This window comes from Anopheles darlingi, chromosome 2 (genome assembly GCF_943734745.1).
Source record: "Anopheles darlingi chromosome 2, idAnoDarlMG_H_01, whole genome shotgun sequence".
NCBI lineage: Eukaryota > Metazoa > Arthropoda > Insecta > Diptera > Culicidae > Anopheles > Anopheles darlingi.
The window spans coordinates 18,047,092-18,062,091 of record NC_064874.1 but is presented as its reverse complement, the minus strand read 5'-3'; the positions used below and the strand labels follow the sequence as shown (position 1 = coordinate 18,062,091).

At 51.4% G+C, this 15,000-nt stretch overlaps 1 protein-coding gene across 1 annotated transcript; it reads left to right on the top strand.

The window, feature by feature from the left end:
* The first annotated feature begins 8,266 nt into the window (after window positions 1-8,266).
* On the top strand, window positions 8,267-14,866 carry LOC125951856 (cadherin-23). Its single transcript, XM_049680937.1, has 12 exons — window positions 8,267-9,040; window positions 9,116-9,251; window positions 9,313-9,512; window positions 9,586-11,250; window positions 11,347-11,940; window positions 12,013-12,170; window positions 12,245-12,644; window positions 12,706-13,434; window positions 13,514-13,836; window positions 13,951-14,149; window positions 14,228-14,423; window positions 14,499-14,866. The coding sequence occupies exons 1-12, from the start codon at window positions 8,267-8,269 to the stop codon at window positions 14,864-14,866; spliced, it is 5,742 nt and encodes a 1,913-aa protein (XP_049536894.1).
* The last annotated feature ends 134 nt before the right edge of the window (window positions 14,867-15,000 follow it).

The following is a 15,000-nucleotide window of genomic DNA, read 5'->3' as shown; positions in this document are numbered from 1 at the left end:
TCGATTAGTGCTTGTTGTCGGATGTACGGATGTAATGGTTACGGTGCGCGATGCTCTTATTGTCGTCCACGGCAGTCAATGATTGAAAGGGGTTTGACATCCCGGCGCAATATGCCATCCTTCCTCGTCCTCGTCCTCGTCCTCGTCGTCGTCATCGTCGTCCTCGTGGACGGATCAAAAGGATCGTATGCCAGCGGCCGTTATTAATCTTCTGATGGGTATTGATTTTTCGAACTACTACATCCTCGTCTTCTCCTCGTCTGGGGTGTGTAAATCAGTGACAACGGCAACTATGGAATGGCCTTCGGCAGTTACTTTGTTGCTTTGGCAGGCGGATGATAAAGGATAGACCACCGTTAGCCCGAGGGAGGACTCGAGCAGCGGTGAGATGGAGAGGAGGGTGTTTTAATCAATCTTTTCGCGCTATTCCCATCCAATTCCTCGCGGAATTAATTATTGTTTTACAACTCACAACTCGTTACCGTTGGTGCCCGTATCGTATCCTGCTGCTGCTGCTGCTGCTGCTGCTCATCTAACTCACCATTAGTACGGGTCTCTGCACAATCATGGTGGCCATAAATTTGGCTATCAAAGACTCCGCCAGACTCTCTCTGTCTCTCTTACTCTCTTTGTATCTCCGACGAGCAATCCATCTTATATGGACTTCTTCTCGCCTCCACGCCAGCCACGGCACGGTAACAGCGCGCAGAACAAAAGCGTCAAAAGGAGGCATCATCAGCATCATCATCATCATCATCACCATCGCCGCCGCCATCATCGCCGTGAACGATACGGAAGGAACGTGGCGCTTCGCTTGTTTAGCTTCCAGACGTAGCTGCATGGCTAGTGGGCAATTATAGGAGGGACTGCTTGGTGGACAACTAGGAACTGGTGGGAGGTGGATAGCGAGCAAAAGGCGAGTCAATTAGCGGTCGGTCGACGGAACGACGAAACCAACCAACGAGAGAGAGAACGAAGGAAGCGAGATCCCGGTGCGGCTGAACGGAATACAAACAAAAAGCTTAAGAAAAATCATTCGCAAACATTTGCTCCATCCACCCCAGGAGCGCCATGGCCCGAACGATGACCGCTCCGCCCGAACGAGAAAAAACGTCAACAAAAAACAATAGAAATCGGAACCAAGCAGCAGCAGTAGCAGCAGCCGTGTCTGGAGTGAGAAAAGGGAGAAAAAATGTTGCAACCAAAAAAAAAGAAGGAATGGATGGGGGATGGAAAACGTACGGGAACAGACAGAGAGAGAGAGAGAGAGAGAAAAGAGAGACCGAAATAGAGGAAGAGTGAGAAGTAGAAGCATGTGTCATCTCCACACCCCCCGGGGGGGAGACAGAGGGTTTTCGGCCAGAGAGGGGACAAGGTTTGTGCGAAAAGTGACACTTCCACCCCCTCGTTGTCTCACATACCACTGCATACACACACACACACACACACACACACACATAGGCGGTAGCAGACCATGTTATGGTGACGTTAGCATGATTTGATTCACCAAAAGCTCACCCCTTCTCCCGAGGCACCCCTCCCCCGAGGGGTTTGCTTGGGAACACTACACCCTCCCCGGGGGATGGGGAAGGAAGGGCAACAGGTTCCAGTTCCCGAAATGGGAGGTGGTGGTAGTGGTGGAGGTGGTTGAAAACAACATAATTGTGATGTCACGGCGCCACCAAGCGCTGCTGCTGCTGCTGCCGGGATACATGATGTTGCAAATAGTGACCAGACCATCCAGGTCGGGAGACCAGGGGACACCGGGAATCGGCGCATTCAAGCCTCAGCTGAATGCCGCCTTCCCCCCTCGGTGGATTATGCCGGGATTTTGGGGGCTTTTCGGGGACACTGGTTTTGCGGTCGCTACTTGCACTACGAAGAGGGTTTTGGGGATGTGTCCAGTGGCGACACTCATTGAGCGACATGTCATTGCCGCCACGGCTCGCTGGCCGCGGACACCGAACCATATCCAGAGTGTGCCGCTTTTGTTATCCCCCTCCCCCGCCGTCCTCCCTTCCGTTCGGTGTGGCATTGAATTAATTAGCATCCGAAATGATGCGCCTCGGTTCAAGAACATCTGTTGCCCCTTTTCCCTTCTCCCTCGTGTCTGGTGCTGCAATTCAGAATCATTCGGGTTGTGCCCGGGGGTTGATTTGCATTTTCCTCGCACGCAGACACCACCACCACCACTACCACCACCACTACCACCACCACCACTACCACCACCACTACCACCACCACCACTCCTTCCGGACCGGCTTTTCGGGCGACGAGAATCGGGCGTAATTGCGTTGCGTTCGATGGCTCGCGTGGTGGACACTACGGAATGCCGTTGAACGCCGAGCAGCAGCAGCAGCAGCAGCAGCGTGATGGAACGCTATGCGCCAGATGGCAAGGATGGACGGACATCCCGAGTGTCCGAGCCGTTTTTCGGGAGGGGACGACGATGACGACGACGCCACAGCGCACATGCCGTCGTACCTCTGACCGTATGATGCTGCTTTATGCTGCCGAATGAGGAGGGGGAGGGTGTTGTGGGATGTGCGCTTTAATTCATGCAGCCAGCCAGCGAAGCACCACCACCACCTCCACGAGGGCCACATGCTACCACGCGCGGCGTTACGCATTGTTGATTCCTTCCCATTTTCCTGGTCGTCGGCGGTGGTCGCATGGCTGGCTGCGCTTCGCATTCCCATGGTGGCTGCTAAACCCTTCGCTTATTCCGCCATTCGTTGCCATGGTAGTCGAGAAGTCGGCGGCGGTTGACGGTGGCGCCGGTTTCCGAACCGTTGCATCCAAGGGTTTGAACCCTGCAGAGAGAGAGCAGAGCACCGAGCGGCGCCCTTCTCCCCCCGCACCCCCTCGAGCGTATGTTGCTGCGTGTTGGTTGCCTCCACATAATGGGGACTTTCTGGTGGAGGCGGGGGTTTGGTGGTGAAGGGGCGCGCGCGAAAGCCGTGCCGTGGTGTTTGGCCTGCCGCCTGGGTTAGAGGTAGGCCAGAGGGAGGCAGAAAACGGGGGCCTTTTTCCAGACCGTGAACCAACCGGAGTCAGTCGTAGCTCCGGTGTCGTATTCGACGGATGTACGTGCCCGACGACGCCATTACGGTAGCCACTCTGCTCCACACGTGGATCGCTCGATCGTTGCTGGACCATTTCGTTCCGCCGGTAACGTCGCCATCGCAACCGTTGCTACCCGTTGCCAGCCCGCAAGTGACACTCGGAAATTGGAAGCATTTCCGGAGCGCGCGTCGCCCGCGAGTGTTGTTTTTTTTTGTTTCGTTCGTGTGCGCAAAAGAAAGCAAAGTTTTGGAAGTGATTTTCCGCGTCGGCGTCGGCGTCTGCAGTGCAGGGCCAGAGTAGTTCTTTTGACCGTCGTCCGGGATCGCAATGTTCGGTGAAGTGTTGCTGGCGACAATGAATATGGCCGACCACGTTTCGAGCTCCAACCGGGGGGATTAGTGTGTAGCAGCAGGTGGAACACCGAGCCGAGTGTCTGACACCCGCGGCGACCAACCATAACCAAAGTGAGTTTGTTCCCCGTGTGTGTGTGTGTGTGCTTGTAGGTGCGTATCCAGAGACGCAGAACGAGAAGCACTTTTAGATACAAAGAAGAAAAAAAAGCGGCGAGTAAGTGGAACGCTTCGAGAACGCCGCACGCAATACCGACTGTCTCGAGCTGGTGGCCGACCGTTCCTCTTCACTGTTCACTGTTTATCTGTGTTACCTCCGCCGGCAAGTGCATCATTCTGCAAACAAAAGCTGCGGGTGCAAGCCACGTTGCGTACGCGGGTACCACTTATACTCCCCCGGTGTCGGTGATCCTTCTGTTCAGTTTTGCCTCAAACCATCAGAATTCTACTGACGTGCGTGTGTGTGTGTGTGCGTTTTGGTGCATTAAGTGGCACTTTCTAGTGCCGCCATTACGTGATCGTCGGCCGCGATCGACGGCGACACCTTCGTCCGGGCGCGCAGTGGTGTTTCGCCATTTTCGCCGTGGAAAATCGTGAAAATGCATTTTGCGAAAGGCGAAAGGCGGAACCGAAGGTGTCTAGTGCCGGCTCCGAATGTTAATCACTGCCAGCGATAAGTGCGGGAAGCTCGGGCGATAACCAGTGCGTCGAGTGCGTCGAGGAGCTTTTCTCGGTTTCCCACCATTCAGTATCATCATCATCATCATCAGCCGCAGCCGTAGCCGCAGCTCGCAATAACACATCGCAGGCACCGGCACCGGTCGGAGGCGGATATAAAATTGTTTTTGATAAACCATTTAGTGGTAGCGTTGGAGAAGGTTAGTCACACACACACACATCCACACACACTCGGCGACTTTCACCTCGCGAACTGCCTGTTTATGCTACTGTTGCTGGTAGTAGAAGGTGGTGGCGAAGGAGCTGGTGGTTAGTTAAAATATTTTCAATTTCCCGCCCCGGCGTAGTGTCTCTCCCCCGTGTGTGCCACTCGTGTGTGCGTTGTTGTGTTTCTGTCCGGAAAATGGCCGGTTGTGCAAGATGCAGAGCAAGATCGGGCGCACCCCCAATGGGCACCCCCCCCTGAAAGTGACGCCAAGGGTAGAAAGTGAAAACAAAACTAGGGAACACTAAGGTTCGGGGCGAGTAGAAACGAGAGAAACAGCCAAACAGCGTAAGCACTTTTGCGTACGGGGCTGACGGAAGCGGAAACCATTCGGTCAAAAAAAAAAAAACGCTGGTGAAAGACAACTCCAGCAAGAATCTCCTCCTCCACCTCCACCTTTCGCCGGAACGGTGAGTGTCTTCTGGGGAAAAAGAACGGGGAAACGGGGCGCAAAATGGGAAGAAGGAGTTAAAATGTTCCACACCGAGCCCCGAGGCGTTGCGTTTTGCTCACTAATCTGTTAAGGGGGGGCTTCGGTATTTTATTTTAATTCTTCGCATTTACTTTTTACATTTTTTTATAAGTGCTTATCCCTTCAAGAGCATTGTGTAAAACTTTGGGATCAATCGAAGCAAAATTGATAAAGATATTGATTTTTGAAAAACAGAGCTTCATACAAGGCTCAAAGTATCTCGCAACTTTGAATCGCGATTCCCAAAACCTACGTTTTCAAAGTCGGTGCCCATCGTAGCATGAAAACTACTGGATCGATCGATTTGAAATTTTGAACACCTAATCTGTACACTATTTGCCAGGTAGCCCCGTTGAGTTTTTGTTAAAATTGTTGATACTTTTTTTTTGATAATTCTTTTAATTATATAAAACTCGTTTTTTGAAGCAACATCGAAAAAATTAACACTTTTTCAACTTTAAAAATCTGCCAAAAATCGAAAAATAGGAAATTTAACAAAAACTTAACGGGGCTACCTGGATAAACTTATAATCTAACAAAAGAATACCCATTTGTATGTTTCAAATGACCCAGCACGTAGCTACGATGGGCACCGCAAAAAGTACATTTTTGCAAAATTGCCTTTCTCGATTGGATGCCATGAACGTAGTTTTGATCAAATATACCCCAAAATAGAACCAAATGTTCTTGAAAAGTTGTAGTTTAATATGACATTCTTTTGAAAAAATAAAGTTGAATGGTTTCTGCACAATAAATCGTCAAAAATAAGCCCTTTTTTGACCCGAAATAACCGAAGCCCCCCCTTAATGCCATCTAAGTGACGCGAAACGAAACGCGACGACGATGCTGGCTGGCTGGCTGGCGACAGATTTTTCGGCAAAGATTCCCCGATCCTCAGCGTAAAAGCTACCCGGGGCTACGTTCAAATTAGCGAACGCGAGATAGGGGGATTAGATATAATGAAATTTTTGGGGCGGCCTCAAGCCACCGCAAGTCTTGTCTCTCATCATCTCGTCGATGGTCACACCGGGAGATAGTCTTTTGTCGGTGGGTGGGGCGGCAGATTGGTAGAGAGGCTTCCAATTTAATCGAAAGCTCTGGGAGGAGGCCGGTAGATCGGTGGTGGTGGTTGATGGACCTGCTGTGTTGTGTGTTGTCTTTTGGAGGGTTTTTCTCACGCATTTTCATCACCAGCCCGTAGCCAGTGGCCAATGGGTAGAGGGTAGAGGGAGGGAGAACTCATATCGCATAATGTGCCCTCGACAGAAAAGGTACGGCATTACCGAAGGGGTCAGCGCGTCGTCGCCCCGTCTGGCAGTTAATGCTGGTTGAGCATGTAAGCATGGGCCTCGGTCTTGATGTTGAGCCGCGCACGGGCGCGCGTTCTTCTGCGCGGTGCGTGTGGGAATTATTCCGCCACAAACAACAACAACAACAACAACAGCCGGGAGTCGTCGTTTCGTCACCGTCGAGCACCGGCGAGCGGATGGTCCAAGCGGATGGCGGTGTTGTATGGGAAACGGTGGCGCGAGCGCCCAAGCTGCTTGTGTCAGCGTCAGCGGGTGTTACGTAGCGTGACGTGAATTATTGAGCCGCGGCAATGAGCAATGGCGTTGTTGTTGTTGGTGTTGTTACTACCGTTGCTGTTTTGTATTCGAATGCGAAGGGGCGCTGCAGAGCAAGCTGGCGGGCTTCTTAGTAGCCAAAGTAGGCCAAACAGTGTCACTGGAATTAGGCGAAGCGCAATCATCGGCGTGCCCGTGCGAGATGATGATCGTTGGTCCATTGTGTGTGTTCTGTGGGGCACTGGGACTTTTGGGGATCGGTGCAATCGTGGCGATATGAAGTAATACGGGCAGTTGCTAGTGTTGGCCGTCGGTAGGCTCTTCAAATTTGGAGACAATTGTTTGGACAACCGTTTGGACATTGCCAACTTTGATTTCTAAATTAAATACCATGTCAGGGCTAGAGAATAGTTCAATGGTAACATGATCGCTCTATTAGTAGCTTTATTATGGCACAATTATGACTCATCCAGTGCATCAGACTCAAGTTTAATGCGTCAGTTTAGAACAGAAACCTTTGGGTATTGCGGCGTGAAGTATGAGTACAGAGCATCTCCAAGAAATATTTTATAGCAATTCCACTAGAAAAGTAAAAAAAAATGATCAAAAAATACTCAAATGTGGTGTGTAGAACCACGATTTTTTTTAAACATTGAAAAAGATTAAAAAAAACTCTCAATATGCAGAGGTTGTAACATTTACATTGGAAATATTAATCGTTGATTGCTTGTTTGTTGGCTGCTCAAACACTTTCTTGTCGAAAATCATTCTTTTTATAAACTGATTCATGATATCTCAATAAACTGTTCTTCTAATGACCTTATCTTAATAGCTACCATGATGCAGCTGATTTTAGCATATAAATGCTTAAATGTACGTTTGGTCCTCCTCAAATATTATTCGCAAAACACGTAATACTCACCTAACGAGTAGATTACCGTTGCATGAACCGCAAAGTACCATAATTATTACATTAGATCACACATGCCTGATCATTTTGTAGCTATAATGAACGATAGTATCCACCGCTACAATCTGCTAGACTATCTGTTTACAAAACGAGAACAATCTGCCCAAGAAGTGCCCTTACCGGGTCAAGGCGGTCATCATGACGAGTCACTGCACATGTCCCCCGGGAGCGGGAGTGGGAGCGTATAAAGCGTGTGAACCTGGATCCCGCAATCTGGCCGCTACCATCAGAACTTATATGCTCCAACGGGGCGGGTATAAAGTGCATCTTCTGGGAAATGCCACTAAAGAATGGCCGCTTTTCCGCGCCATAAGTACCGGCACCACGCAAATGGCAAATGCTAGGGCTAGGAAAACAGTCCGAGATAAGAATCTGCCGGCGGGTCGTGTTACGGGGCGCGTTACGGGGAGATGGCTCATCACCGACACCGACGCTGACGCTGACTGGCGCTGGAAACCTCATTGTTTGTGACCGTGAAGGGTGCTATGTGCTTCTAGCGCTTCTCCATTCACCCTTAGCAGCGTGGTTGGCTTCAAGTGCAATTACCAGCACCGCCAAGACAATTGCGAAGATCCACGAAGGAGGATTGCACCACCAGCGAGAGCGAGAGAAGCCACTTCTGTACCTCAGGTCGCGGGAGAAAGGAGAAGATTGATTTATGCGCATAGACAAACAACAGCAGCCCCCGGTTCGGTTGTGGTCGCTCGATGATCTTGAACTCAAATCCTATTAAATCCGGAATGGGAATGGGCGAGAGAACGGTAGCGCGATGCAGTTGGCGTTGCGTCGGTGCTAGTAAAGTGTATAGTTTTGTGGTGGTTGTTGAAATTGAATTTCGTCTCTTGTATAACATTTCATTTCAGCCACTAGGGTAACGTGAAATCAAACCAAGCAGTCAGCATGAATACACCAAACCACAGTACTAGTAGTAGTAGTAGTAACGATAAGCTGCAGAGGGAAATACTCAGACGAACTGTCTGTCGGCTCAAATGGCAGCTATCGGCCGTGCAGCGGTTACTAGCCGCTGCATTTCTATGCTTAAGCCTACTCGTATGCACAGCCAGCAGTAACCGTGCTCCGGTGTTTCTGATCGATGATCACGCGGAGATAGTGATAAGGTTGAAGGAGTACCCCGACACGCCAGTCGGTACGCTGATCTACAAGCTGCGTGGCTACGATGCCGACGGTGATCCGCTCACGTTCGGCGTCCAGAAGAGTGCCGACAGCAACATCATAAGACTGAAACAGAATACCTCGAGCGAAGCGTACGTCTACCTAAACCACGAGCTCGATCGCGAGACGAAGGAAGAGTACACGCTCATCCTAACACTGTCCGATGGGCGGCTCGGTGAGGGTAACTTCGTCACGCAAAGCTTCCTGCTGCTCGTTGAAGACATTAACGATAATGAACCGATCTTTAAACCGTTCGCCTCGGTACTGGAGGTGGCCGAGGATAGCCCACCGGGCATATTGACGACGCTGGAGGCGACCGATCGTGACGAAGGTGCGTACGGACAGGTGATCTACCTCATACAGGGTTTGAGCGAAGAGAACAACGTGTTCTCGGTGGCCACCGTCAATGGGAAGGGCGTTGTGCGGTTGGCACGATCACTCGACTACGAGCGGCAACACTTCTATCACATCAACGTGTTGGCCGTCGATCGTGCCATACAGGTAGGTCCCAAGGATTGGAGGTGTACTGGAAAGCGACAAAAGGATTCAATAAACTCGGTTTTTCGCTCGGCACAGGGACGCATCAACACGGGAACGGCTGCTCTGTTGGTGCGCGTGAAGGATGTCGAGGATCAACCGCCCGAGTTTCTGGTGACGCAACCCGTCGTCCGGATATCGGAAGATGCACCGATCGGTTCGGAAGTGATGCGAGGTAAGCGACATTCCCGGGGGTGGAAGCAGCTACTGAAGACTAAACCGCTGGCACATTACAGTGAAAGCTGTGGATGGAGATCGAGGCATCAACAATCGGATTCTGTACGACATCTCCAACAATGCCAGCGAGCTGTTTGAGGTGGATCGTCTCAAAGGATCGGTCCGAACGCGCCAGAAGCTGGATCGAGAGGACTCGGGTAATCCCATTAACGGAGCGTTCATCCTGGAGATTGTGGCCACTGAGGAGAGTAAACTGAAGGTAAGTTGATGAAGCAATAATAGCAGAAGAAGACGTTGCGATGTTAAGTGCTCGAATCTCCCTTCCTCAATAGCCACGACCCTCCGCGACAATGGAAATCACGGTGATCGTGACGGATGTGAACGACGAAATCCCACGGTTCCGTAGCCCCGGGCCGTACGAGTGTGAGATCAGTGAGAACGCGCAACAGAATACACTCGCCACCTTTCTCGAAGGTAGCCGCAACGAAGTGTTTGATTACGATCAAGGGACGAATGGAACATTCCTCCTAGCGCTACAACCACCGAGTGACATTTTTGAGGTAATTCCGAAGCGTGCCATAAATGAGGCAACGTTTGGAATTCGCGTGAAGAATCCGGCGCTGCTCGATTACGAGCGGCTGCGTGAGATCAACCTAACGATCGTGGCTAGTGAAATCGACACACCGGCTCGCCGTAACGTGGCACAGATTCGTGTGAAGGTGTTGGATCAGAATGATAATTTCCCTGAATTTGGTCGTCCGATCTATGAGATCGATGTACCGGAGAACGTTAGCACGGGCACGGTGCTGGTGCAGATCAGTGCGACCGATGTCGATTCGGGTAGCTACGGTACGAGAGGCATCCGGTATACGAATCTAACCGGAAGTATCTCGAGTTCACTGCAGCTCGATCCACGCACGGGAATTATAACGGTCAGTTCGAACGAGCATCAGCTGTTCGATCGCGAGATCATCCAGAAGCACTACCTAACGGTGGAAGCGCAGGATAATGGTGGCCGCGGTAACCGCAACACGGTGCAGCTCATCCTGAACCTACTCGATGTTAACGATAATGCACCCGTGTTTCTGCAGAAACGGTACGAGGTGCGGTTGAAGGAGAATGCGTTCGAGTTCGAATCACCGATCACGATCGAGGCCCGGGATAATGATCTGGAGGGTTCGCCCAACAGTGCCATCGAGTATCGGTTACTCGAGACGCACCATTCCGAGCATTTTCACGTGGGACTCAAATCCGGGCGGCTATCGGTGCGTGAAGCGGTCGATTTCGAGCAGCTCGAAGGCAGCACCACGGACACTCGGGCCATTTCGTTGACGGTTGAGGCGAACGATGGAGGCGAACCACGGCTTAGCACCCAGGTGGAGGTTACGGTGTACGTGCAGGATGTGAATGATCATGCGCCCGAGTTCCTGGAGGCACAGTACGCCATCGAAATCCCGGAGGATACGATGAGTGGATTTCCGGTGCTGAAAGTGATAGCGATGGATGGGGATGGTTCGTTCCCGAACAATCTCGTCAGCTACCGGATACAGCAGGGTGCGGAAGGGAAGTTCGTTATCGGAGCCGAGACGGGTGAGATATCGGTGACGAGTGGCGCATCGCTCGATCCCGATCTCGTCGGTCCGGATTCGATGGGAACGAGTGGAGCATCGTATCTACTGGAAGTGATCGCTTCGGATGGTGGGAATGGTGGCCAGCAGCTACAGGGATCATGTTTGGTTAACGTTACCGTGACGGATGTCAACAACAAGCCACCGGTTTTCGTGGGGCCGACGGCCATCTCGGTGAAGGAGAACACACCGGTCGGTACCGAGGTGTATCGATTGATGGCGAACGATCCGGATGAGAGCGCGATGCTGAGGTACTACATCGATCGGAGCCAATCCGAGGGTAAAACCGAGGAAGGCGTTCCGGTGAAGCTGGATGATTACGACTTTGCTGCGGCCTTCGTGCTGGATGTCAACAATGGATTGCTTAAGGTAAGGTTTCCCTACATCGATCGATATTAGGGAGTGAACAGACCTTATCGGACGCTCGGTAGTGCGGGCAACTAACGGACAAGAAACCGTTTCCAGATTTCCAAGCTACTGGATCGTGAGAAAATCTCCGAAATCAAACTCGTCTGCATGGTGGAGGACGTGGCAGCCGAACGCGGGGACCAGATAGCGAGCACCGTGCTGAAGATAACGATCCTGGACGAGAACGATAACAATCCCAAGTTCCGTAAGCCGTTCTACAAACAATCGATCGCCGAGAACAGCCAGTACGGTGTGCCGGTCTGTACGGTGGTGGCCGAGGATGCCGATCTTAACAAAACCATCAAATACAGCCTGGAGGGGGACAAGAGTGTGCTCGAGTTGCTGCACATTGATGATCAGACGGGTGAGATTGTGGTGCGGAATCGGATCGACCATGAGGAGTACGGTTGGTTGAACTTCTCGGTCCGGGCCACGGACTTTGGCAGCCCACCGAGGGCTTCGTTCGTGGAGGTGTTTGTACAGGTGCTGGACGAGAACGATAACAATCCGTACTTTGTCGATGGGGTGAGTGACTTTTATGTGTCCGAGGGGGCACCGGTTGGTACCGAGATAGCCGTCATCACCGCCAAGGATCTGGATTCGGGAGATTTCGGACGGATAACGTACATTTTGGATCGCGTTAGCTCGAAGGTATGTTCAGTGAGAGCTTTAAATTGTAGAGTTTTTGAGTAAGATAATGATTTGCGATGTCCTGTTTGATAGGAAAAGTTTAGCATCGATCCGGAGAAGGGTATCCTTCGGGTGGCTGGATCGTTGGATCGTGAAGAGACCGATCAGTACATGATGGCCGTCGAGGCGTGGGATAACTATCCATATGGTTACCTGAATGGTGAAAGTCGGAATGCTTTCAAGCACATACTGTAAGCTAATCAAAAGACAAACACTTGCCACGCAACGTACCCCTAACACCGTTGATATTTTGTCTCAAATTTAGGGTACACGTAACGGATGATAACGATAATGCACCGGTCATCCAGAAGCCTACGGGATGTAGCATGATCACGGAATATCACAACATCAACGAACCGATCGTCAAACTACGGGCAACGGATGCCGATGATCCAACCACTGGCAATGGGCAGATCAGCTTCGACATTAATGACGCCTCCGGGATTTTCTACATCCAGCAGATCTCACCACAATCGGCTGAAATCTATGCCCGTGGACCGTTGAAAAATCTGTACGGTAACTATACGCTCGATGTGATCGCAAGCGATCAAGGCAACACCCCGAACACGGTGAAGGACGGTGTGCAGATTTGTGTCGCAGACTTTAACGATCATCCACCGGTGTTTGTGGTTCCTAGTGGCAATACCACCGTGAAGGTGTTTGAGGTAAGCAATTTATTTGTCTATAGAAAATTCAGAAATGATACCATTTTGCGCCTTTCAACAGAACACGACGGTTGGTAAGGCATTCTTCCAAGTGCACGCGTACGATGAAGACGTAGGGGAGAACGCGATCGTACGGTATCGGTTCAAGATGGACACAACCGGTAACTACAAGAAGTTCTCGATCGACAAGGAAACGGGTGAAATCAGTATCGCGTCACCGCTCGACCGAGAGAAGCAGATGATTTACGATTTGCGTGTCGAAGCGTACGATCAGGGTGTACCGACACCGCTCAGCAGCAGTGTCGATCTGATCGTTTACGTGCGTGACGTGAACGACAATCAGCCCCAGTTTCTGCTGCGAGAGATCAGTCTTAACTTTACCGAGCACACCATTCCCCAAGCGGAACGGATCCGGCTACCGGATACGGTCGAGCAGGATTATCTGGATCCACTGGAGGGTGCCACAAGCTCGACAACGGTGTGCTACTATATCGTGGCCGGCAATGACGATGGTCACTTCCAGTTGGATCCCGTATCGCACGAGCTGATGGTGAGCAAGGAGCTGGATCGCGAGGTAAAGTCTCGGTTCAAGCTGCAGATTAAGGCGACGGATGATTGCACCGCGAGCGGGAACGTTTCTGCGGCACCAACCGGACATGGAGCTAATCTGTTAAAGGTAACCATCTACGTGAACGACATCAACGACAACTCACCCGTGTTTGAGTCGAAAATCTTCACCGGAGGCATATCTACTTCGTACCAGTTCGGTGCATCGATCCTGCAGCTAAAGGTAGGCCGTCACGAGAGGGACGATAAACCGTAGGGAGTTCTTATCACAATCCGGAGTTCATTTTCATCTCCCCGGCTAGGCACACGACGATGACGATGGGCTGAATGGGCTGGTACGCTACTATCGGCTTAGCGAGATCCGCAAGACGCTCGCCGAAGGGCTGGACGAGCTGCGGAGTGACCCATTTCTGGTCGATGCCGATACGGGCCAAGTGTTGCTCAACTTCTTCCCGCAGAAATCGATGCGGGGCTACTTTGATTTCTCCGTCACGGCCAACGATTCGTTCGGTTGCGCCGACCGGGCACACGTCTTCATCTACCTCATCCGGGAGGACCAGCGTGTAAAGTTCATCCTACGGCAGCGACCGTCCGAAATCCGAGATAACATCAACAGCTTCAGAGAGTAAGTGGTTCCGTCCGTTCGCCCATCCGTCCGACCCGGAGCATACCCGAGGATTGTTTGCTAAGAGATTAGACGTCTCACTTACCGGCTTCTTCGCATCCGTCTCGTTTCAAGGATACTGAGTAACGTTAGCGGCTGTATTGTCAATATTGACGATATCCGGCTACACGAGAACCCGGACGGGTCGGTGGATCGTACGAAGAGCGATATGTTTATGCATCTCGTTGATCAGAAGAACAACTCGGTGCTGGAGGTGCACGAGGTATTACAGCTGCTGGACAAACACGTCGAGAAGCTTGACCGACTGTTCAAGGTAAGTCCAAGTCTGTTGACTTGCCCCGTTAATGTGACAACATCTTCCACGCACCCTTACGCTTTTGTTTCTTTCCAGGAATTCAATGTACTCGACACACAAGCCTCCCAGCTAATACAGACGCCCGAGATGGACGAGCTTTCGGTCAACATTATCTGGTTGTTCGTAACGAACCTGGTGCTCGGTTCGCTGCTCATCGTTGTGATAGGGCTTTCGGTTTCCCAGAGGCTGTCCTATAGGAGACGCTTACGTGCGGCCAAAATCGCTGCCTATGGTTGGTCTTCATCGACACGCGTACCAGCGTTCTGTTGGACAATGTACTTACCTTCCATTGCTTTTGCCTTTACAGGTACATCGGGGCCAAGCCGTGCCTACCAGGAGGTGCTCGGTGCCGTACCAAACACCAACAAGCACAGCATGAAGGGTAGCAACCCGATATGGATCAGTGACGGTGGTGTTGGCGGTGTGACCGATATCGGTGAGGGCGCCGAATGGTTGAAGGATGAGTTCGACAAGTGCAAGGATGCGATCGATGCACAGTACGAACGTTCGCTCAGTTCGGGCTTCTTCATCGACAACTGTCTGCAGTACGAGGTGTCACGCAAGGCGAGCACCGGTGACAGTGGACACGTGGCGACCGTTGGCAACAATTATCAGATCAAACGGATGAACGAAACGGCGGCGTACGCCCGTAATCTCGAAACAACCGAGCTGTGAACTGCTTGGTGCGGTGCTTTGTAGAGACAGCAAGGGCCACCAGTTGTACATTGTAATAAAGAAATCGAAATCGAATTTACGCGTCCGACAGCGTGTGTGTGTGTGTACTTCAAAGGATATTATCACTCAACCTG

Bases quoted from the DNA above. Each gene is read 5' to 3' on its own strand.
- LOC125951856 (XM_049680937.1), top strand. From the start codon at position 8,267: ATGAATACACCAAACCACAGTACTAGTAGTAGTAGTAGTAACGATAAG. The intron at 11,251-11,346 runs GTAAGGTTTCCC...AACCGTTTCCAG, and splicing joins TCAACAATGGATTGCTTAAG to ATTTCCAAGCTACTGGATCG. The intron at 12,645-12,705 runs GTAAGCAATTTA...GCCTTTCAACAG, and splicing joins CCACCGTGAAGGTGTTTGAG to AACACGACGGTTGGTAAGGC.